This window comes from Rutidosis leptorrhynchoides, chromosome 9 (genome assembly GCF_046630445.1).
Source record: "Rutidosis leptorrhynchoides isolate AG116_Rl617_1_P2 chromosome 9, CSIRO_AGI_Rlap_v1, whole genome shotgun sequence".
NCBI lineage: Eukaryota > Viridiplantae > Streptophyta > Magnoliopsida > Asterales > Asteraceae > Rutidosis > Rutidosis leptorrhynchoides.
Genome location: NC_092341.1, coordinates 245,693,689 through 245,718,145, shown reverse-complemented (window position 1 = coordinate 245,718,145; position 24,457 = coordinate 245,693,689). Strand labels below are relative to the sequence as shown.

At 33.9% G+C, this 24,457-nt stretch overlaps 1 protein-coding gene and 1 non-coding gene across 2 annotated transcripts; one reads left to right on the top strand and one right to left on the bottom strand.

Moving 5' to 3' along the window:
* Positions 1 to 222: 222 nt before the first annotated feature.
* On the top strand, positions 223 to 22,536 carry LOC139868648 (uncharacterized). Its single transcript, XM_071856979.1, has 7 exons — positions 223 to 327; positions 442 to 882; positions 970 to 1,731; positions 18,831 to 18,915; positions 18,979 to 19,761; positions 20,027 to 20,112; positions 22,456 to 22,536. Exons 1-7 carry the CDS (start codon positions 223 to 225, stop codon positions 22,534 to 22,536), a joined length of 2,343 nt encoding a protein of 780 aa, XP_071713080.1.
* On the bottom strand, positions 5,880 to 5,986 carry LOC139869752 (small nucleolar RNA R71). Its single transcript, XR_011766333.1, has one exon. It is a non-coding gene; the product is annotated as a small nucleolar RNA R71 (small nucleolar RNA).
* Positions 22,537 to 24,457: the final 1,921 nt, after the last annotated feature.

Here is a 24,457-nt window from a genome sequence, read left to right as displayed (position 1 = left end):
GGAAACTTGTTTTCACGGAAGTTACTTTTCGTATTTTTATTTTTCAGTTTTACGCTTTGGTTTTGTGGTGTTGTGAACGCAGGTTAGGTACTTATAACTTTGGAACCATATAGACTTTACCATACACACATCAAAGCTAAAGTTGAGCAAGAAATCTCCGAAGGTTTCTTAGAATTACCTTTTTATATTTCGGATTTTGAGTATATTAAGAAAGAGGTTAAAATGGGTGAACCAACGAAAGGTCAATCCATGGAAGCCTTGATGAAAGCCATGAGGGCTGGTAATGGGCATGCCATTAGGCAACCGACAGTCAATACGGATTTTGAGGTCAAAGGACAGATTCTTAATATGATAACTCTCCAATGCTAGTTCAGGGGTACACCGAAAGAGGATGCATTCAAGCATCTTTGTTCTTTCAAAAGTATCTGTAATTTGTTCAAGATTGCCCAAGTTGCAGATACGGTTATCTATTTGAGAGTTTTTCCTTGGTCCTTAAAAGACGATGCCAAGGATTGGTTGGAATCATTGCCTGAGGGTGAGATTGATAGTTGGACTACGATGGAAGATAAGTTTCTGCATCGTTTCTTCCCAGATTCAAAAGCAGCGAAATTACAAAGTGACGTCAATCACTTTGTTCAGAAGTCAACCGAGACACTCTATGATTCTTGGACCCGATTCGGTGAAATACTTCGAAATTGTCCTCAACACGGGTTGAACAATTTTAACAAGGTTCAGATATTTTATAAGGGTGTTAGTGTGCCGACTAGGAAAGAAATCGATATTGCTGCAGGTGGTTCGTTAATGAAAAAGACTCTGGATGAAGCTTATGACATCATCTCCAAAACAGCACCACATTCATACAATTGGCATCAAGAGATGGATGTTTCTCGATTATCTCATGTCGCTAGTACCGAAACTAGTGATGAACTCGCATCTGTTAAAGCACAACTTGCAACCATGAAACGACAGATGGAATCTATAACTAAAGAGATGTACGCTATGAAAGTTGGTTGTGAGTTGTGTCAGGGACCACATCTTACAAAGGATTGTAATCAGTCAACGATGGAAGAGCAGGTGAACTACTTGGGTAATCAATACAATAATCAGTATCAAGGAGGTAGTTCGAGTTATCAAATGAACAGACCACCGGGGTTCGTTAATGGAAATCAAAATCAGTCGTATGTAGATAAGGGTCCTTCACTAGAGGAGTTATTGCGGGTTTTTATTATAAATACAGATGAAAGCATCACGACGTTGAGGAAAGATAGTGAATCAATAAAACAGCAAGTGCGAAGTCAGCAGGCCTCGATTCAGAATTTGGAATGGGATGTGGGGCGTATAGCTCAATCTCTAATAGAGAGACCACCGGGTGCTCTTCCTTCGAATACGCAAATTAATCCGAATGTCAATGGGCCACCCCGAACAATCTTGACTAATAACCACCGAAATGATGTGAAGAATAAAGAGCCTCAAGTTTCTAATTATTCGCAAGTTGATGCTATTTCTGGTGTTGAAGGCTATAGTTCTGTTGAGGTTATACCGACTTATACTCATAATGGTGTAGATGGTTGGATTCGAGTTAGTGATATTACTCCCGCTTATGGTAATTACTTGATGAGTTTGATGAAGGGAAGTTCTTCAAGTTCGGGTAATCAAGAGTCGGAAGTAAAAAGTGTGGAGACTACCGAGTCTTCTGAGGTTAGTATTGATGGGATTAAAGTGGAAGAAGAGGTGAAACTGATAATGCTAAAAATGAACATATATTTCATAGCATTATCCCTCAAGAAAGACAAGCTTTTAGTTGCAATTGTTCTATTTACAAGTTATATTCGTTTGAATAATAAAAGGTGAAGACAAAAGACAGATTCGACGAATTGAAGACGCAAAAGACCAAAAAAGCTCAAAAGTACAAAATACAATCAAAGTGGTTCCAATTAGTGATAAGAAACGTCTCAAAATTATAAGAGTACAAGAAGCAAAACGCAAAATACAAGATATTAAATTATACGCAAGGACGTTCGAAAATTCGGAACCGGGACCAGAGTCAACTCTCAACGCTCGATGCAACGGACTAAAAATTACAAGTCAACTATGCACATGAATATAATATAATATATAATTAATTCTTAAAATTAATATATATATTATATTATATTATAAAAGCCGTCGGCAGAAAAAACAAAGACATGTGAGCCTCTCCAGCTAGCCATGCGATCGCATGGCCTAGAGGAGCAAAGCTCATACGATCGCATGAGCCCCTATAGCCGCTGACATGCCTATAAAAATCGTGTTTTTGGTGAACATCAAACACATCTTTTTCTCTCTCTATCATACGATATATATATATATATATATATATATATATATATATATATATATATATATATATATATATATATATATATATATATATATATATATATATTTTAATTTTAATTTTAATTTTAATTCTAATAATAAGGGTATGTTAGCGAATGTTGTAAGGGTGTAAGTCGAAATTCTATCCGTGTAACGCTACGCTATTTTTAATCATTGTAAGTTATGTTCAACCTTTTTACATTAATGTCTCGTAGCTAAGTTATTATTATGCTTATTTAAAACAAAGTAATCATGATGTTGGGCTAAATATTTAAATTTGGGTAATTGGGCTTTGTACCATAATTGGGGTTTGGACAAAAGAACGACACTTGTGGAAATTAGACTATGGGCTATTAATGGGCTTTATATTTGTTTAACTAAATGATAGTTTGTTAATTTTAATATAAAGATTTACAATTGGACGTCCCTATAAATAACCATATACACTCGATCGGACACGATGGGCGAGATATTTATATGTACGAATAATCGTTCATTTAACCGGACACGGGAATGGATTAATAGTCTATGGAATTATTAAAACATGGGTGAAATTATGTACAAGGACACTTGGCATAATTGATAACAAAGTATTAAGACCTTGTTACAGTTTAAGTCCCCAATTAGTTGGAATATTTGACTTCGGATATAAGGATAATTTGACGAGGACACTCGCACTTTATATTTATGACTGATGGACTGTTATGGACAAAAACCAGACGGACATATTAAATAATCCAGGACAAAGAACAATTAACCCATGGGAATAAACTAAAATCAACACGTCAAACATCATGATTATGGAAGTTTAAATAAGCATAATTCCTTTATTTTCATATTTAATTGCACTTCTAATTATCGCACTTTTATTTATTCTCATTGCATTTAATTGCACTTTTAATTATCGTACTTTTTAATTATCGCAAGTTTATTTTATCGCACTATTATTTATCGCAATTTCATTATCGTTATTTACTTTACGCTTTAAATTAAGTCTTTTATTTATTTAATATTTTACATTAGGTTTTAACTGCGACTAAAAGTTTTAAAAATTGACAAACCGGTCATTAAACGGTAAAAACCCCCTTTTTTATAATAATAATATTAATTATATATATTTGTATTTTTATAAATTAAAACTAATATAGCGTTAAGCTTTGTTTAAAAGATTTCCCTGTGGAACGAACCGGACTTATTAAAAACTACACTACTGTACGATTAGGTACACTACCTATAAGTGTTGTAGCAAGGTTTAGGTATATCCATTCTATAAATAAATAAATATCTTGTGTAAAATTATATCGTATTTAATTGTATTTCCTAGTAAAAAATAATACTAATTCATATACACCTCGCACACATCAAGTATTTTTGGCGCCGCTGCCGGGGAACAATTCTGCTTAAACGCCGGAAGCGTAACGCTATATATATATATATATATATATATATATATATATATATATATATATATATATATATATATATATATATATATATATATATATATATAAAAGATTTTTATTAATTTTTAGTTTCCTTTTGTAAAAATACGTTTTAAATTGCAAAAATATAAAAAGAAAAACAAAAATATAAATATTTTTAAGAGTTTGTTAAATATATAAGTTCTATAAAAGTTTCTTTATCTTTATTTTATAAAAATATAAGTTTTATTTAATTTATATAAATATATTATAAATATATAAATCATTAAAACAGAAAAAAATATAAAAACTCTCGGCCTGGTACTGTAGCAGCCCAGACCGTGGCCCAGAAACCTAGCTCATGCGATCGCATGAGTCCGAAGGCAAAAACTCATGCGATCGCATGAGGTCTTCTGACAAGCCACAAACAACCCTAATTCAGCATTAATTACGGTGTATATTTAATTATTATTATAAAACCGTAATTAGGTTATAATTAATTTATTATTTAGTTTTAGTTTTTATTTAATTTGTAATTTAAGTTATAGTTAGTTTAATTAAATTATAAAATTAATAGTTTTATAAAATAAATAATATAAAAATAATATTTTTAGTATATTTTTATATTTTGTCCCTTTTTATTCGTTTTAGCGTAATATTTCTATTTTTCGCTCGTATTTATTTTTAAGTCATAGTTTTTGCCATAGTTATTTTTATTTCTAGATTTTTAGGCTTTGCCGTAAAATTCCTTAAGTGCTTTTTCTTTAGACTAAGATATAGGTGCTTTAGAATTTTGCGACGCCGTTTTTTTTTTATATTTTAGTACCTTTTTAAGTTATTGTCATTTGGGATATAGTATTTCTTTTAAGCTTTAATATTTTTAGACTCAACTTTTAATTTTTAGTTTTTAGTTCCTTTTTAAGTTTCGACGCGCTACTTTCTTATTTTTATTTTTCGACGCCTATTATGTTTCAATCTTTTATTTTTTCGACGCGCTACTTTCTTATTTTCATTTTTCGACGCCTATTATTTTTAAATCTTTTATTTTTTCGACGTTTTTCGACGCGCTCTTTTTCTTTCTTATTTCTCGCCATTCTAGTTTTAGGACTTAGATTTTATTTTCTACTTCTTCTCTAAATTTCTTTAAATTACAAAAATTTATTTTAAGCGGTTAAATTGATAGACATCAAAATTTTCTGGTTCGTAGCAATAGTTGGATTTGTACGTGGACCGGGTTATTGGAGTCAAACAGTACTCAATTATATTGAGACCAAACGAATCCTGCCCTTCTGCTGCATCTTTTGGCTATTCGAAACGTGGGAAAAAATCAGAAAAGTCTATTAATTTGATAACTTATATAATTTTTCTTATTTTTATAACTAATAGGATATTCAGTGAATGCACCGAGCAAAACGTTCACCACCTTTTGTACGTTCACCACCTGTAACTCGATCAAGACATCTAGCAAATATTGTCGCCGTTAATTTTTCTTTAGAATCGTCATCCAGTCGACCAAGTACTCCAATTCAAATTTCCGATAATCCATTTTTTGAACCCGACCTCACAATTGAGAATCCGGAGAATATTCAGGGACAATTCATAAATCCTGAACCATTAATCTTTCCTCCGGAACCACCAATCATTCAAACAGAGATTGTTGAGGAACCAACCATTAAATCAGAATCCTCTAGTGATTCAGATTCAACAAATTCAATCATGGAGAATCTGGAACCTCTAAGTATGGAAGACCGAATGCGAGCTAAAAGCACTGGCCAAGGTCACGCAATTACTCAACCTGACATTAATGCGCCAGATTATGAAATCAAAGGACAAATTCTACACATGGTGACTAATCAATGCCAATTTAGTGGTGCACCGAAGGAAGATCCAAATGAACATCTTCGTACCTTTAATAGGATCTGCACTATATTTAAAATAAGAGAAGTGGAGGATGAACAGATATATCTCATGTTATTTCCCTGGACTTTAAAGGGAGAAGCCAAAGATTGGTTGGAATCATTACCTGAAGGGGCGATTGATACATGGGACGTTTTAGTTGAAAATTTTCTTAAACAATTCTTTCCGGCATCTAAAGCCGTAAGACTTCAAGGAGAAATTGTTACGTTCACACAGAAGACAAATGAAACTCTATATGAGGCATGGACAAGATTTGGAAAGTTATGGAGAGGATGTCCGCAACATGGTTTAGACACCTGTCAAATAATACAAATATTCTACCAAGGATGCGACATCACTACAAGAAAAGACATAGATATAGCAGCTGGTGGTTCTATTATGAAGAAAACATAAACTGATGCTTATAAAATTATTGATAACACTGCTTCCCACTCACATGAGTGGCACCAAGAAAAAGATATCGTTAGATCATCTAAAGCAGCTAGAGCCGATTCTAGCCATGACTTAGATTCCATTTCCGCAAAGATAGATGCTGTCGAGAGACGAATGGAAAAGATGACTAAAGATATTCACTCAATACGAATTAGTTGTGAGCAGTGTGGAGGACCATATTTGACAAAAGATTGTCTCAGTATTGAACTAACAATGGAACAAAGAGAGAATGTTTCATATCTAAACCAAAGGCCTGGAAATAATTATCAGAATAATTATCAACCGCCAAGACCGATCTACAATCAAAACCAGAATTATAACCGAAATGTTCCATACAACAACCAACAAGGTCCTAGTAATCAACAAGTATCCAATAATACTTACAATCAGCAAAGACCTAATTTTCAAAACAAACCACCACAAACCAATGATAAAAAGCCAAATTTAGAAGATATGATGATGAAGCTAGTTGAATCTCAAACACAGTTTTTCACATCTCAGAAACAAACCAATAAACAAAATGCTCAAGCATTTAGAAATCAACAAGCTTCTATTCAAAATTTGGAACAAGAAGTAAGTAACCTAGCAAGGTTGATAGGTGAAAGAAAACCGGGAAGTCTACCTAGTGATACAAATGCTAACCCCCTGAATGAAACAGCTAAAGCTATTACCACAAGAAGTGGTATTACACTTAAACCACCTGAAATACCTGTAATTTCTGATGAAGCTATTCCTACTCCACAAGAACCACAACCTGAACAAGATAAGGAAAAAGAATCGGTAGTTAAAAAGGTTAATAAAGATAACACAGTTAAGGATAAACCTTATGTTAAACTATACCAACCACCACTTCCTTACCCGAGTAAAATGAGAAAAGAGAGACTTGAAGCCGAGCAATCGAAATTTTTGGATATGTTTAAACAAATAAATGTTAATCTTCCTTTCATTGATGTGATTTCAGGAATGCCTAGATATGCTAAATTTTTGAAAGATCTAATCACAAATAGAAAGAAAATGGAAGAACTCTCGGCTGTTACTATGAATGTTAATTGTTCTGCAGTGCTGTTGAATAAGATACTAGAAAAATTATCAGATCCAGGAAGTTTCACAATTCCATGTTTTCTGGATAGTCTTAGTTCAATAGAAGCATTGGCAGACTTAGGTGCTAGTATAAATCTAATGCCGTATTCACTATACGCTAAACTAGACCTTGGAGAATTGAAACCAACACGAATAAGCATACAACTAGCCGATCGATCAGTAAAATATCCTAGAGGGATAATGGAGAACATGCTAGTTAAAGTTGGTACTTTAGTATTTCCAGTAGATTTTGTTGTTCTGGACATGGAAGAAGATTCTCGAGTTCCTCTCATATTAGAAAGACCATTTTTAAACACGGCTAAAGCAATAATAGACGTGTTTGGTAAGAAACTGACTCTAAGTATAGAGGACGAGAGTGTTACCTTTTCAGTTGATAAAGCTATGCAACAACCGCAATCTGCAGATGATACATGTTATTATATTCAAACTATAGAATCACATGCAGAATTGTTAGAAGAATTTCTAGAATTACAAGGAACAGAAGAATGTTCTTTAGGAGAAGGAACTGAACCAATTGATGAAACTGAAATGTTAGCTACACTTATGGCTAATGGATATGAACCAACAACAGAAGAAATTCAAATTCTAAAAGAAGAAGACATATATCGATATAAATCATCGATAGAAGAACCACCGACATTAGAGTTAAAGCCACTTCCAAACCATTTGGAATACGCTTATTTACATGTTGAATCTGAATTACCTGTAATAATATCATCTTCTCTTACTGAAAATGAAAAATCTCAGCTCATTTCTGTGCTAAAAGCTCATAAACCAGCCATTGCATGGAAAATTTATGATATTAAAGGAATAAGTCCTTCGTATTGCACACATAAAATCCTTATGGAAGAAGGTCATAAAACGTATGTGCAACGTCAACGAAGACTAAATCCTAATATGCAAGATGTTGTTAAGAAAGAAATTATTAAACTGCTAGATGCAGGTTTAATTTATCCAATTTCTGATAGTCCATGGGTAAGCCCAGTTCAATGCGTGCCTAAGAAGGGTGGCATGACTGTCATTACAAATGAGAAAGATGAGCTTATTCCTACTAGGACTGTAACAGGATGGCGTGTTTGTATTGATTATAGAAAATTAAATGACGCCACCAGAAAAGATGACTTTCCCTTACCTTTCATTGATCAAATGTTGGAAAGATTAGCCGGAAATAGTTGCTATTGTTTTCTTGACGGTTTTTTCGGATATTTTCAAATTCCAATAGCACCCGAAGACCAAGAGAAAACCACATTCACATGCCCTTATGGTACTTTTGCTTACAAACGCATGCCATTTGGACTTTGCAATGCCCCTGCAACCTTTCAAAGGTGAATGATGGCGATTTTTCACGACATGATAGAAGAATGCATGGAAGTTTTCATGGATGACTTTTCAGTCTTCGGTGATACATTTGAATCATGTCTAGTTAATCTTGAACGAATGGTTATTAGATGCGAACAATCAAATCTAGTACTTAATTGGGAGAAATGCCATTTCATGGTTAAAGAAGGCATCGTTTTTGGTCATAAAATCTCAAAGGAAGGAATTGAAGTGGATAGAGCTAAAGTAGATGTAATTGCTAAACTTCCACATCCCACCAATGTTAGAGGAGTTAGGAGTTTTCTAGGGCATGCCGGTTTTTACCGACGTTTCATAAAAGATTTTTCTAAAATTGCCACTCCTATGAATAAACTCCTAGAAAAGAATGCTCCATTTATCTTTTCAGATGAATGTATCAAATCTTTTAATATTCTTAAAGAAAAACTCACTAATGCACCAATCATGATAACTCCAAATTGGAATCTACCGTTTGAACTTATGTTCGATGCAAGTGATTTTGCAATGGGAGCCGTTTTAGGACAAACGATTGAAAAAAGATTTCAACCTATATATTATGCTAGTAAGACGTTACAAGGATCACAAACAAATTACACAACTACTGAAAAAGAACTCCTTGCTATTGTCTTTGCTTTTGACAAATTTCGTTCATATCTCGTTCTGGCTAAAATGGTGGTCTATACCGACCATTCTGCTCTTAGATACCTGTTTTTGAAACAAGATGCCAAACCAAGATTAATCCGTTGGATCTTACTCTTACAAGAGTTCGATATTGAAATCCGAGATAAAAAGGGAGCATAAAATCTCGCCGCTGATCATCTTTCTCGTCTTGAAAATCCTGAATTAGAAGTTCTAAATGAATCAGCCATACAAGACAACTTTCCTGATGAATATCTATTGAAGATAGATTATAATGAAATTCTATGGTTTGCAGACTATGCAAACTACGTAGTATGTGAATTCCTTGAAAAAGGATTATCGTACCAAAAAAGAAAGAAATTCTTTAGTGATATAAAACACTATTTCTGAGAAGATCCACATTTGTTTAAAAGTTGTCCCGATGGAATAATATGCCGATGTGTATTCGGAGATGAAGCTAGTAAAATCTTAAACTATTGTCACACAGGACCAACAGGAGGGTATTATGGGCCTCAACTAACAGCAAGAAAAGTTTACGATGCTGGATTCTATTGGCCTACAATTTTCAAAGACGCACACCTTCTTTGCAAATCCTGTGATGCATGTGAAAGGGCCGGAAAAATAAGTCAACGTGATGAAATGCCACAAAATGTCATTCAAGTATGTGAAGTATTTGACATTTGGGGTATTAACTTTATGGGTCCATTTCCAAAATCTCATAATAATCTATATATTCTCGTAGCCATTGATTATGTATCTAAATGGGCGGAAGCACAAGGTCTCCCAACTAACGATGCACGAGTTGTAGTCAACTTTTTAAAACGTCTTTTTGCAAGGTTTGGAACACCGAAAGCTTTAATAAGTGATCGGGGAACTCATTTCTGTAATAATCAACTTGAGAAGGTTCTTAAAAGATATGGAGTAACTCATAAAATCTCCACTGCTTATCATCCACAAACAAGTGGACAAGTTGAAAATACCAACCGAGCTTTAAAACGTATTCTAGAGAAAACCGTAGGATCAAATCTGAAGGAATGGTCCATGAAATTAGAGGATGCACTCTGGGCTTTTAGAACAGCCTACAAAATTCCAATTGGAACCACACCTTTTAAACTCGTTTACGGAAAAGCATGTCATCTTCCAGTAGAAATTGAACACAAAGCATTTTGGGCTTTGAAGACATGTAATCTTGATTTACATGAAGCTGGATGTCTACGGTTAAGTCAATTAAACGAATTAGAAGAATTGAGACATGAAGCATACGAAAATTCGTTAATCTATAAAGAAAGAACGAAGAAATGGCATGATAAAAGAATCAGAAGTTCAAAAGAATTTAAAGAAGGAGACAGAGTTCTTCTTTTCAATTCACGATTCAAGCTATTTCCTGGAAAATTGAAATCAAGATGCTCTGGACCATTCATAGTCAAAAGAGTTTTCCCATACGGAACTGTAGAATTAATAAATTCAAATGGGATTGAATTTAAGGTTAATGGTCACAGAGTTAAACATTACATAGATAGTCCAATGGAAGTCGACAACGAAGTTAATCACAATTTCGATACCACAGCTAACTAAGTTTAGGGAGAATCAAGTCTTTTAAGGATAATATGTATTTCTGTTAGAGTTAGATGTTCTGTTTTCGTGTAGTTCTCGAGAATGGAACCCGAATGGTCTTTCCCTAGCAGACCCTAAAGAACTAGTCTTCTCCCCCCATTCTGAATTTTTATTTTTTTTAGGTTTTACGAAATGAAGACTTCCTGTGAATTAAACCATGGTCTAATGCTACACGCTTTGATCACTAAACGTAATAATGACACCCTTCCAAGTGAAATAGTATCATTAATCATAGGTAAATTGGACGGAGTAAGAAAAGAATCCAGATGCGAAAATAATAAGTTACAATTTGGTAAAGGAAAATCAAAATCCGCAGCGAAAAGAAGAGCACGACACCTTGAAAGATGTCACAAATGCGGAAAATGGTCACACGAAGGAAAATGCTCGACGAATCAGACATATTCCAATTCCGAATTTGTTACTCTATGCAGAGACAGACCGTTCATATGTTTAGAAGAAAAAACGTTGAATGCTCGAGGTTACGCCTATGTAGCCATGGAAAACCAATTAGTCCGACTATCTTATGAGTGAGCTAGAGCATATCACTAAGAAATCTATTTCACAGGTAAGTATGTACAGTTTTTATTTTTATTTTTATTTTTAACCTTTTGATAATAAACGCTAAATTGTTCGCTATAAAGTATTAAATTGGTATTCAATAAAATTAGGTCTTGCAACCGAAATTATTGATATCATACAAAAATTTATTACATCACTGCGAAATTTACCGTTTATTCTTAAGGTATAAATATCTTTAATCAATCAACCCAAAATATTTCAAAAATTCGTCATGAGTTAAACTAGGTTATGAACCGAAATTACTTTACTGAAAAGAGGGGCGTATATTTTTGATAATATTTGATTGATTAAAGTGGGATGAAAGATCAAAAAGATTTTTAATTTTATTTTTACTTTGTTTTTAAAATTAATATACAAATATTAAATTAATATTGTAAACTTCTTTAAATTGTAAATATTTGAAGAATTAATATTTTTAATATAAATTTGTATGTATAAAAACAAAAATATAATTTAAGTTTGGTGTGAATTCATAATATGAATTTTTAATTTTATGCCTTTTAAATTTAAGTTTGGTGTGAATTTAAAAACAAAAATTTACTTTATTTCGATAAGTTAAAAATATGATTTTTAAAATTCGTCGTGAGTTGAAGACTAGGTCATTGAACCGAAATTGCTCTACCGAAGGGAGGGACGAGAACTTTTATTATCATTATTTTTAATCTTATTGAATTAAAGTATGCCAAAAACATTTAAAAAATCTAAAAATCTTTACTTTTAAAACCGCGTTTAAAAATTGACAAATTTTAAAATTTTGTCGATGGACGGACTAGGACAACGATCCGAAACGCCCTCATCCTAAAAAGAAACAAATTTTTAAAATTTTATTAATTATATGTTTTATAAGTTATAGTTTTTTTTTTTTAAAAAAAAAGGGCCAAAACACTGTACCCGGACCCCCATGCGATCGCATGGGGTTTACACTCAACCTCATACGATCGCATGGCGCTGGATTTCAGGCCAGATTGATAAAAAGAACAGCTCGCTGTTCTGTCCACAAAACACACACACATATACGAACCTACTCCCAAATCACCTCTAAAATTCGCAATTTTTCACCGTAATTCGTCAAATTTCTCGCTCTAATCATGAAATTGTTCAGAAGCTTTTCAAAGAAGGTAAAAATTACACCCCTAAACTCATAAATTTTTCAGTTTTTGTGATAATTACCAATATTTTACCTAATGCAATTTTGTTAATTTCTAGTGTAATTAGTGTTAAATTGGTAGTATTTTATGCATGTATAACCTAGATTGATGCTATTTAACATGATTTGAAGCCAAAAACTTCAAAATTTTTAGAAATCTAGGGTTTGTGTTCTTGAGCAATTTGGGGCTTTTTGATATAAACAGGTTATGGCCGATTTTTGTCATGAATTATTGCTAAATTGAGTAGTGTAACATGTTTAGGTAGCTAAATGATCCAAACATTGATCCTAAACATGATTTTTGAAGATTAAAGTGGACTTTTTAGGTACAAAATTCATGAACATGATTAATTTGATATAATTGCCATTTGAGACTTGTTTAATTGTTAGTATTGACTATTTTGACATGTTATTTGAGTTAAATGCTTATGAACTTTGTCTACATTTTCATATGTGCTTATTTGAAAAAGTGTAGAATTGTAAAAATTGTGAAAATGTGTATAAGTTTAAGTTGATTTAACATGTTATTGTGGTTAATTTAAGTTGTTATTTTGCTAACACTAATGCATATTTGGATGCACAAATTTTGTGTTTAATGTGTTTTGCAGAGAGCCGATACTGGAGGTTCAGGATCATCATCATCTAGACAACTTGCTCCAGCTCCAGAACCAGAACCAGAAATGCAATATGAACCCGAACAAGTACCACAACAGGAACCACAACAACAGCCTGATCAACATATACCTTATTATGATCCGCTACAGTTTGTTAATGAATTCATAGTATTTCCGATGAATCCACCTGTAGAATACCCAACGATTCCTGAACACACGTTGCATCCTAATCTGAGATTCGATAGACGATGGAGAGATTACCCAGCATATCAAAGTAATAAATTTAAATTGGTAACAAAATAGGTAGAGGTGCCGAGGGTAATTGATTGGAATCCTTTGGAAACGGTCCATCTAGCTGACCGTGTTAGACAGCATTTGATTCAAAGGTATGGCAGTTCTTCTTTTACAGATTGGGAACGTCTTTTCACCATTCGTAGACCTGTATATAAGGAATGGTGTGTTGATTTGATGAGTAATATAGCGTTAAATGTAGATGTAGATAGGTTAGATGATAGAAGTTTTCTTAGACTTATCCTTGGCGGTAGGATGTGCAGAATGTCAATGATGGACATGGCCAAGGCATTACAGATTTACACTCCTAGTGAATTGCTACTACCCGATTGTATGAATTTGATTTATCGTGGTGAAAGGGTAGATAGGAATTTTGACGATAACGCCGTTTGGAGGCGTATGTCAAACTATAATGTTTTTACACTGGGAGGAAAACACTCCTACTTACATATTAACAAAGTTGAGCTTCGTGTAATTCATGGATTTTTGGCTAACTCGATTACACAGAGAGATCACAATAAGGAGAAAATGACCTTACATGATTTATTTTACCTAAAGTGTATTCGAGACCCGAGAAGCTTTGTTAATATCCCTTACTGTGTTGGTTTTTATTTATCTAAAATGGTAGAAGGAATGCAGGACGGGAGTATAATAGGAGGAGGTATTTTTGTTACTCTCATTGGAGAGTATTTAGGTGTTGATAGGAACCAAGGGGGTCCATTACAGGTTTGTAGAGAACAGGATGAGACCATAGGATTGCGGGTTTATGCGGGTGCTAAGGTATTGAAGAGTAGAGGCAACCAGGCAGTTCCCTATGAAGGTAATCATCCTCAGGTAGAGAGAGGCTCAGATGAGGAAATGGAGGAAGCGGAAGACATTAGGGATGTCTTTTTAGATACTATTCTTGACATCCACGTTCGTATAGATGAGGAAGCAATGACGAACGCGGCCAGACATAGTATGTATGAGCAGTGGAACTCCGAGCGAGTATACGAGGATTATAGGCGACTCCAACACGATAGCTGGTTAGTTCATCAGCACCAAATCATGAGCCAGCTATCATATCAGGTACCAAATAATTACGTGCCTACTCGACCTGCTCATTTTCCGCCACACAACCCCGACATCTGACCACCCTTTAACCGGTATGACTATAACCAAGCCTATCAGAACACCTATAACCAACAATGGAACCCACCTGACGAAATGAACTGGAACCCCTATCCAGACTGATTTGGTTCCATTAGTTATTTTTATGATTTTTATGTTTTTATCTTTTTTACTTATTCATGTTTAAACTTATGTTATTGGATATATTTGTGTAATTTTTATCATTTTTATTAATATTGTGTACTAATATTTCCCATTTAGGATTTGAAAGTATGAAAGTGGGATTTTAAGTCCCATTTCAAATTACCATGCATGTTTATATTTGTATTGTATGTATATTGTCGATTGTATAAAACAGGGTAAAACAGCGCATTTTCAAAGACTGGCATTAAGTTCAGCAAAAGCTAGTACTTTTGACGACAAAACGAAAAACAAATGTGATGTAACAACAAGACGGAATGAACAAATGATGTGCACCATTTATCATTCAGCAAACAAACGCCAATATGTTTGGAAACTTTGGTAAAATTTAATTATTTTTCTACGCTAATCACCCTCAATAATTTAAATTGTTACTAATTTCTTGCAAATGAGGGCATTGCAAGATCTTAAGTGTGGGAAGGGGTTAAATTCTTTCGGATTTTTAAAATTTTTAACTTATACACTTGGTTACCATTAAAAATACTAGTAACGCAGTAGTTGTATTAGAATCTAGTGCTCTCTGATAATAAAGAACAGCCCTAGTCTTATATACTGACTACCCAATTCTAGTAAAATTTTTCAAAATTTTCAATTAAATGAATTCAAAATCATGTTTATACATATTTATGAACGATAAAACTAGGTGTTAACACCGAAATTATTGTTACCTTGGAAAGGACATAAATTGAGAAACAAATCAAAATGTTAGAATTCATTTAAAATGGAATAGAGGACAATAAAAAGGCAAATAAAAGAAAATAAAAGCCAAGTGTGGGAAATTTTACCAGGTTATTTAAAACATAAGTTACATATTTTTGTAACAAATAACTGAAGATACTTTTGTTTTGGACGATTTTAATCGGTTTTACCCGATTTACTGTAATATATTTGAAAGAAAGATGGATCTACACGATGAATCAATTCCATCATTAAAAGGAAGTAAAGTCTTCCGAAAAAGACACGCGCTTCTTGATTTAGGTCATGAAGTTGTCGTCCAGACCAGCTGTAGGTTGACAAAAAATCTAGAAAAGTCATCTCTAAAATTGGCAGGAAATCCGCGGACCTCAGCATCAAACAGGGTCACCAAGTGGTCAGACTTATCCTAACCATGAGAGGATCTGTCTCGTAAAATGGAGAGGACACTGTGCAAATTAGCTTGATAAGAATAATGAATCAGACCCCCAGAAAGGATAATCTCCTTTAAAGATCAAAAATCAGCTTTTAAGCCTGATATTACTCAATCCTAGAGATTGACCTTAAAGATTGAGAATTACAAACTCATGGAATTCGATGATATCTAAACTCGAGCTTGAACGAGAAAATATTTTGATCAAAATTGCAAACCGATTTGTTTTCTGAAAACCCATTTTCAATGCGTTCATTACCATTGAACGTAAAATCCTAGGAATTCACCTGGAATTCATTAGGTCACCTGAACCAAATCGGGTGTCAACCGTAAGAACGGTGGTTGCATAGCATGGTCAAAGACAGGACCTTGTGCCAGACCAGAAAATTATAAGGGTGAGCTTTACTATTGCTCCTCCAAAGGATAGTAATTGCATCCGATACGTTATAGACCATAATTAAAAGCATGTCAGGGAACATTGCCTTAACAGTTGCTTGTTCAACGCTTTCCTTTACAACCGGACGGTAGTTTACCAAAAGGTAATATACGGAGCAAGTATACTGGACGTGTTGCTTTCCTAATACAAGGATAGCAAGTGGGTGACGCAAAACCTTAAGTTTTGAGCTAAAAATTTCAAATATGAAACCCACCAAACCCACAAAAAGAATTTGCAAACACCGGTGAAGGGTTATCCCGGAAAACTTATCTAGGGTAAAAGCTAGATTTAATTTTCAAAAGATCAAATGTTTTCATAAAGATCCAATTTCCTTAATGGATCTAAACTTTTATAGTCATGTGGGACTGTAAACCACATCGTTACTACCATTGTTTATACCACCGTATAGAAATCACTGATGTACAAAGTGTGAAGAATAAAGAAGTGATTCTTGTATATTTCAAGACTATATTGCTTGAGGACAAGCAACGCTCAAGTGTGGGAATATTTGATAATGCTAAAAACGAACATATATTTCATAGCATTATCCCTCAAGAAAGACAAGCTTTTAGTTGCAATTGTTCTATTTACAAGTGATATTCGTTTGAATAATAAAAGGTGAAGACAAAAGACAGATTCGACGAATTGAAGATGCAAAAGACCAAAAAAGCTCAAAAGTACAAAATACAATCAAAGTGGTTCCAATTAGTGATAAGAAACGTCTCAAAATTACAAGAGTACATGAAGCAAAACGCAAAATACAAGATATTAAATTATACGCAAGGACGTTCGAAAATCCGGAACCAGGACCAGAGTCAACTCTCAACGCTCGACGCAACGGACTAAAAATTACAAGTCAACTATGCACATGAATATAATATAATATATAATTAATTCTTAAAATTAATATATATATTATATTATATTATAAATCCGTCGGTAGAAAAAATAAAGACATGTGAGCCTCTCCAGCTGGCCATGCGATCGCATGGCCTAGAGGAGTAAAGCTCATGCGATCACATGAGCCCCTGTAGCAGCTGACATGCCTATAAAAATCGCGGTTTTGGTGAACATCAAACACATCTTTTTCTTTCTCTCTATCATACGATATATATATATATATATATATATATATATATATATATATATATATATATATATATATATATATATATATATATATATATATATATATATATATATATTATAATTTTAATTTTAAGTTTAATTTTAATTCTAATAATAAGGGTATGTTAGCGAATGTTGTAAGGGTGTAAGTCGAAATTCTGTCCGTGTAACGCTACGCTATTTTTAATCATTATAAGTTATGTTCAACCTTTTTACATTAATGTCTCGTAGCTAAGTTATTATTATGCCTATTTAAAACAAAGTAATCATGATGTTGGGCTAAATATTTAAATTTGGGTAATTGGGCTTTGTACCATAATTGGGGTTTGGACAAAAGAACGACACTTGTGGAAATTAGACTATGGGCTATTAATGGGCTTTATATTTGTTTAACTAAATGATAGTTTGTTAATTTTAATATAAAGATTTACAATTGGACGTCCCTATAAATAACCATATACACTCGATCGGACACGATGGGCGGGATATTTATATGTACGAATAATCGTTCATTTAACCGGACACGGGAATGGATTAAGAGTCTATGGAATTATTAAAACAGGGGTGAAATTATGTACAAGGACACTTGGCATAATTGATAACAAAGTATTAAGACCTTGTTACAGTTTAAGTCCCCAATTAGTTGGAATATTTGACTTCGGAGATAAGGATAATTTGACGAGGACACTCGCACTTTATATTTATGACTGATGGACTGTTATGGACAAAAACCAGACGGACATATTAAATAATCCAGGACAAAGAACAATTAACCCATGGGAATAAACTAAAATCAACACGTCAAACATCATGATTATGGAAGTTTAAATAAGCATAATTCCTTTATTTTCATATTTAATTGCACTTCTAATTATCGCACTTTTATTTATTCTCATTGCATTTAATTGCACTTTTAATTATCGTACTTTTTAATTATCGCAAGTTTATTTTATCGCACTATTATTTATCGCAATTTCATTATCGTTATTTACTTTACACTTTAAATTAAGTCTTTTATTTATTTAATATTTTACATTAGGTTTTAACTGCGACTAAAAGTGTTAAAAATCGACAAACCGGTCATTAAACGGTAAAAACCCCCCTTTTTATAATAATAATAGTACTTACATATATTTGTATTTTTATAAATTAAAACTAATATAGCGTTAAGCTTTGTTTAAAAGATTTCCCTGTGGAACGAACCGGACTTACTAAAATCTACACTACTATACGATTAGGTACACTACCTATAAGTGTTGTAGCAAGGTTTAGGTATATCCATTCTATAAATAAATAAATATCTTGTGTAAAATTGTATCGTATTTAATAGTATTTCCTAGTAAAAAATAATACTATTTCATATACACCTCGCACACATCAGAAACCTTCACCTAAATTGAAAGTTTACAAGCCGCCTATTCCGTATCCGAGAGCTATTCAATCTGAGCAACCAAAGGACACTGTTTGTAAGTCTATTAATACTAATCATAATATTTGTGTGCATGTATCTTTGGTTGATGTTCTTGCAGGTTTGCCCAATTATGGGAAATTTTTAAAAGATTTGATGGCGAAGAAGGGTGAGCATGCACAGGCATTCTCCACGTTTCTTGAAGTGAAATGTGCTTCTATTTTGGAAAAGAGTGATGTGCCACCAAAGTTAGGTGATCCCGGGCTATTCAAAGTGCCAAGTAGGATTGATGACTCTAAAATTTTTAGGTGTTTAACTGATTCAGGTGCGAGTATTAATCTTATACCCTTGTCTGTTTATTCACGTTTGGGTTTGAATGAGCTTAAGTCGACTAATACTGGAGTTAGATTGGTTAACCAGTCGATTAGTAAACCTATAGTGATTGGTGAAAATTTGGTGGTTAAAATAGGTGAATTAGAGTTCCCAGCTGACTTTGTGGTTGTTGATATGCCAGAGGATAAGGTTGTACCCGTTGTTTTAGGTAGACCATTTTTAGCAACTGCAGGTGCATTGACAGACTGGAGGACTTGTAAGTTGATTTTGAGGGATAGAGGTAAAACTTTGAGTTTTCAAACCAAGTTTAGTGTTAAACCACCACCCACACACATTGATTTTGTGAATGTTCTTGCTAGTGAAAATAATAATGTTAAAACTGAGACTAGTAAAAAGCCTAAGTGTGGGGGTGGAGTTGTTAAAGAAAAACATGTGGTTAAACCGCCCGATGATAGTGTTGTTGATAGGTCTATGAGAAGGTTATTCGGGCGGGTTAAGAAAGCGATAAATGAGAAAGATGAACAGTTACGACTCCGATTATTTTCTAATTATCTGAAAAAGAGAAGGAAAAGTTGAGGGAACTGACTAGGGAGTCGAAAGTAGCGGATGACTGGTTGTTAAGCATGATTGGTGATGGTAGTGTTAGTTGTGGTTCCTATGGGTTGAAGGATGGAACCGCATACCATCCGGGAAAGACTCGTTAATAAATTTTCACAATGTATAATTTGTATATAGAGTGTGTTTTAAAACTAAAAAAAAACCTAAAAATTTGAAAAACACAAAAATCTAAAAATATTTTTCTTTTTGTGTTTTTGTTTTTTGTTTAATCATTGCAGGTAGCAAATGTGATGACAATCGAGGAACGGCCTTCAGTGCAGAGCCATCTGTTACTCCGTTTCGCGATTATATTGCTCTACATCCGGTTATGTTTTTCCCATTAACTCTATTGTCCTCTCGAATTTATACTTATTTATCTGATTTCATGTAAATGAGGACATTACATGATCTTAAGTGTGGGGGGAGAGATATAAATTCTCGCGGATGTAATACACTTGGCTTGAGTCTTATTTTTGACTAAAATTGTTGAAAAATTGGGAAATTTTAATTTTTGACTCATTCAAAAGCCAAGTGTGATTGTTTTATGAAGCAACTGTTATCACCATTGTAAGTTAAATTGTGCAGGTACCTCAATGGTGTTGGTGTTTTTTATTTTCTTTTGCGTAAGTGTGTGTGTAATAAGGAAGTAAAGTCTTCCAGGATTTAAAAAAATCCAAATTGTAGGATGATTCAAGTGCATCCATAAAGGAAGTCAAGTCTTCCGAATGCCCATCTTACTTGGTGTAGGAGACTTCTTAATCTACATCATTTCATACTGACATTGGTTAATACTTCATTTCATGATGTGTAACACCGATGTATCGTACTGTGAGAAGAGGAGCCTTGAGCTTCAACCGTGCTATCTTTTTATGTAAGAGCAATGGCTTCATGCTAGCTTTTTCTTAGACGACGTACGCCATGATCAAAATCCATGGTAACCCTTAAAATACGAAAATGTAGTATATGCTTTCTACATTTTCTTAAAACTATCATAAAAGCTAGATGCGTGGGAAGTGGGGTCCAAGGACCTTAGATAAAATTTACCAAATGTTTAAACACTTCCGGGAGAATCGAGTCCTCCCATGTTGTTTTTAGGAAGTAAAGTCTTCCGAACCTTGTAATTAAAGTCTTGCAAGTTAAGTTTGTTTCAAAAGACCATTGATTGAAAGTAAAGTCTTTCAGGTTTCGTGCAATAGAACCACCGAAAAATTTACACCCAAGGTAGTTGCTTTCTCATCGCCTTCGAACCAGAAGGTAGTTCACTTCGGTGATATACCAGGTTGGCAACTACCCGTGCGGCTATCCCACAACCGGGAAGGCTTGTATGCACACCGCCTTTTTGAGCCTAAGACAATTGTTATCTCATCGATTTTGCACCGAAAAGTAGTTTATCCTAGATAATATACCGGGGTAACAATTGTCCGTGCGGCTGTCTCAAAACCGAGATGGCTTTGAAAGCACATAACCTTAAAAATCAAAATTTCCGGAAAGCTGGTTTTGTTTAAAACCTTAGCTAGTTTTCCCGTTCTTAAAATATAAAATGGTTTTCTTAAGGTCTTGTTTTCCCTAAGGCCAAATTTTTCTTGGTTCCGTACGTGGTGCTCTTGATTCTGGTTATGAAGCTATTTGGTAATCACATGATTTGTTTTGAAGATGGTATTTGATTGAAGGCTTGAAACTTGTGCTTGTTATGTTGAAGACTACACGATATGGAATTATTGCTCTTGAAGAATGATATCGGTATGTCTTGATTTTCTAATTTATGAAGACTTGTTCGAGTGTGTTTGTTTCTACATAAGTTTATATTATTTGAAGATAGACTTACTTGAGTATAAGCAAGGTTCAAGTGTGGGGGATTTGATATCGCTCAAATTATACATATTTGACATTGCGATATTGGTTCTTTATTGTTGTTTATTTGAAGAAATGTGAAGACTTTGGTGATTAATTGAGATAAAATGATGAATATAGCTCCAAAGGTCTTTGGGTTGATGTTTTGGTTGTTTTTTGCTAAGTATTGGTGATATTTGAGCTTAAAGTATGATTGAACGCGAGAAAATGAAGTTTTACTGAGTCTGGAGTCGATCCCGGCCGTAATAGAGTGGATCCTGGCCGTGATACATTAACAGAAATCAGCATTTTTCGAAACAGCATCAATCGTGACTGTAATAGCGGGATCGCGGCCGTAACAGAATTTCGGCCGTAATCGAATCACGACCGTGATAACCGAATCGCGCCCGCAATGCGGGGTCTGTCAGCATTCAGAAATTCAGCCTTATAAATACCCCATTTAACCCCAACTTGAGGGTATCGATTGTTTGAAGAATCCAGAGGCTAGAAGGGCCATTTTTGAAGGTTTTTGAGTCACTCTTCACCAATTTTGAAGATCATAACATCAAGGTTGAAGATTAGATCAATCATTAATCATTGGTACCCTAGTTCTTCATTATTTTAGTGATTTTATAATGAACACTATTTGTTCCAATTGTTTAATTGTTCTTTCTTTTGCCATGCTAGACTAAAATTTTATTGTGTTCACTTTGATGTAAGACTTATGAATTGGGATTGTTCTATCTTGTGATTTATTAAGGTTTATATTTAATTAATTGTGCTTTCTTGAAAGATCCATTGTTGTGTTCATCTATATATCGTTTATTTGATTATACAGGTTATTGAATATGATTTATGTGAGTTTATCAATATTCGTATACTTGTACTTCATCTTTTAGATCTAGACAATTGTATGTGAGTGCAATTGGTAATTAAATTGATATTGTGATAACACGATCGTGTAGGCTTTTCCGAGTAATCCCATTAGCCTAGGTTTTACGTGAGTTTAACTAAAAGAAAGTCTATATTAATTTTACATGGTAAATTGGACCTTTGCATGATAATTTATGTGAGTAAATTGAATTCATTATGCCTTTAGTTCATTGATTTCGTGAGACCGATATGAACTAATTACCTAGACCTTTAATAAATGGTTTAATAAAAGAACAATCCTAGTCATTTGTTGAGCATTAAAGTGGACACTACTTCCCATCTGGTTTATTCATTAATTTTCTTTTGCTACTATTTTGATTTACTTAAATTCAAATCAAAAACCCCAATTTCTTAGAATAACTATTAGTTGTTTGAATCTTAAACACTGCTCCCTGTGAACGAATTCGTAATCATATTACAATAAGATTAGGTGTGTTTTACGCATATCAGTGCTTGTTTTAACCTTATCTGAATTACAAATTTTATCGTATTTACTTTACTCGTCTTATAAATTAGATATTTACTTTACTCGTCTTATAAATTAGAAAACCCAAAATTAGGTAACAACCCCTACTCCTTTACTTTAAGATTATCTTAAGCTTCACTTATAGGTTCGATTCTATTGATATCTTAAAAATACAGAGTAGTAAGGAGTACAATAGTTTTTACTCATAATAAGGAGTAGTACGATTTAGGCCCCGCTAAATATTAATTTAAAACTATTTGATTGCTACCCTGATCAGCTGGTGCTGACGCTGTGCGACCTAACGACACCGCATATATAAAAACCGTCCGTTTTGGCCATGTCATTGTGGTAGATATTAGAGTTTTTGGCGCCACTGCCGGGGAACTGGTATCAGACAATACTGCTTTTATCAAACTTATTCACAAGCATTCAGTAGTGTCTAAGAAAGACAATTATACACGGACTTGGTTGTTGGATTTTCCAAATTGTCTCCAATTATATATGAACCAAAAGGATCATGCCTCTCCGTAGTCGGCCTGACCACTTGTTTTGTTGAATAGTTCGTGCGAAGCTCTGTTATCGAAATACCAGGGAATCAGTAGCAAGAACCAAAAACATAATTAAACTTAGGATAATTAGATTAGATTACCTTAGATTACCTTAGGATAAGTTAGACTACCTTAGATTACTTTAGATTACCTTAGTTAGATTGCGTTAGATTAAATTAGGAACTTAGCTTATCTACTTAAAACTTAAAAATTTTAAAGGCATACCCAGTGTACGACCTAAACCCGATCTAGACCAGGGCCGTTGTTATTCGTACCTGATCCAGACGCAATAATCTCTAAAGCACGCAAAGAAGAATGAATCAGAAATCAAATGGCGTTAAGCGTTACTTTAGCAGAAAACACCAAACCCTCGATTGAAGGTCGAGGAGGACCGATCAGATTTCCGGAGATTCAAGGACACTCGTTCGAGTTAAAGCATCACATCATACAGCTCATCCAAAATGGCTATCAATTTCATGGATTACCGAATGATGATCCTAATTCTCACCTTGATAAATTCATATCTCTTTCAAACTCCTACAAACAGCCAGGGATCGGACAAGATATAGTCCGGCCATACTTGTTCCCCTATTCTCTCACTCATCATGCGCAAACATGGTTTGAAGGATTGGAAAAAGATTCCATCACGTCCTTGACGGAGATGGCTACTAAATTCCTAACCAAATATTTCCCTCCTTCTAAACAAACCAAGCTCAAGAATTACATCATTAACTTTAAACAAAGTTATGATGAATCTCTTTACACCGCATTCGAGCGATTCAAAACCCTGCTGAAGAAATGCCCTAATCACCAGTTAAAATGGTCAACCTAAATATGTACCTTCTACAATGTTCTTACGGTAAATCATAGGATGATGATCGATGCAACAACTC

Bases quoted from the DNA above. Each gene is read 5' to 3' on its own strand.
- LOC139868648 (XM_071856979.1), top strand. From the start codon at position 223: ATGGGTGAACCAACGAAAGGTCAATCCATGGAAGCCTTGATGAAAGCC. The intron at 328-441 runs GTCAAAGGACAG...AATTTGTTCAAG, and splicing joins CAGTCAATACGGATTTTGAG to ATTGCCCAAGTTGCAGATAC. The intron at 19,762-20,026 runs GTTGAGGGAACT...TAATCATTGCAG, and splicing joins TCTGAAAAAGAGAAGGAAAA to GTAGCAAATGTGATGACAAT.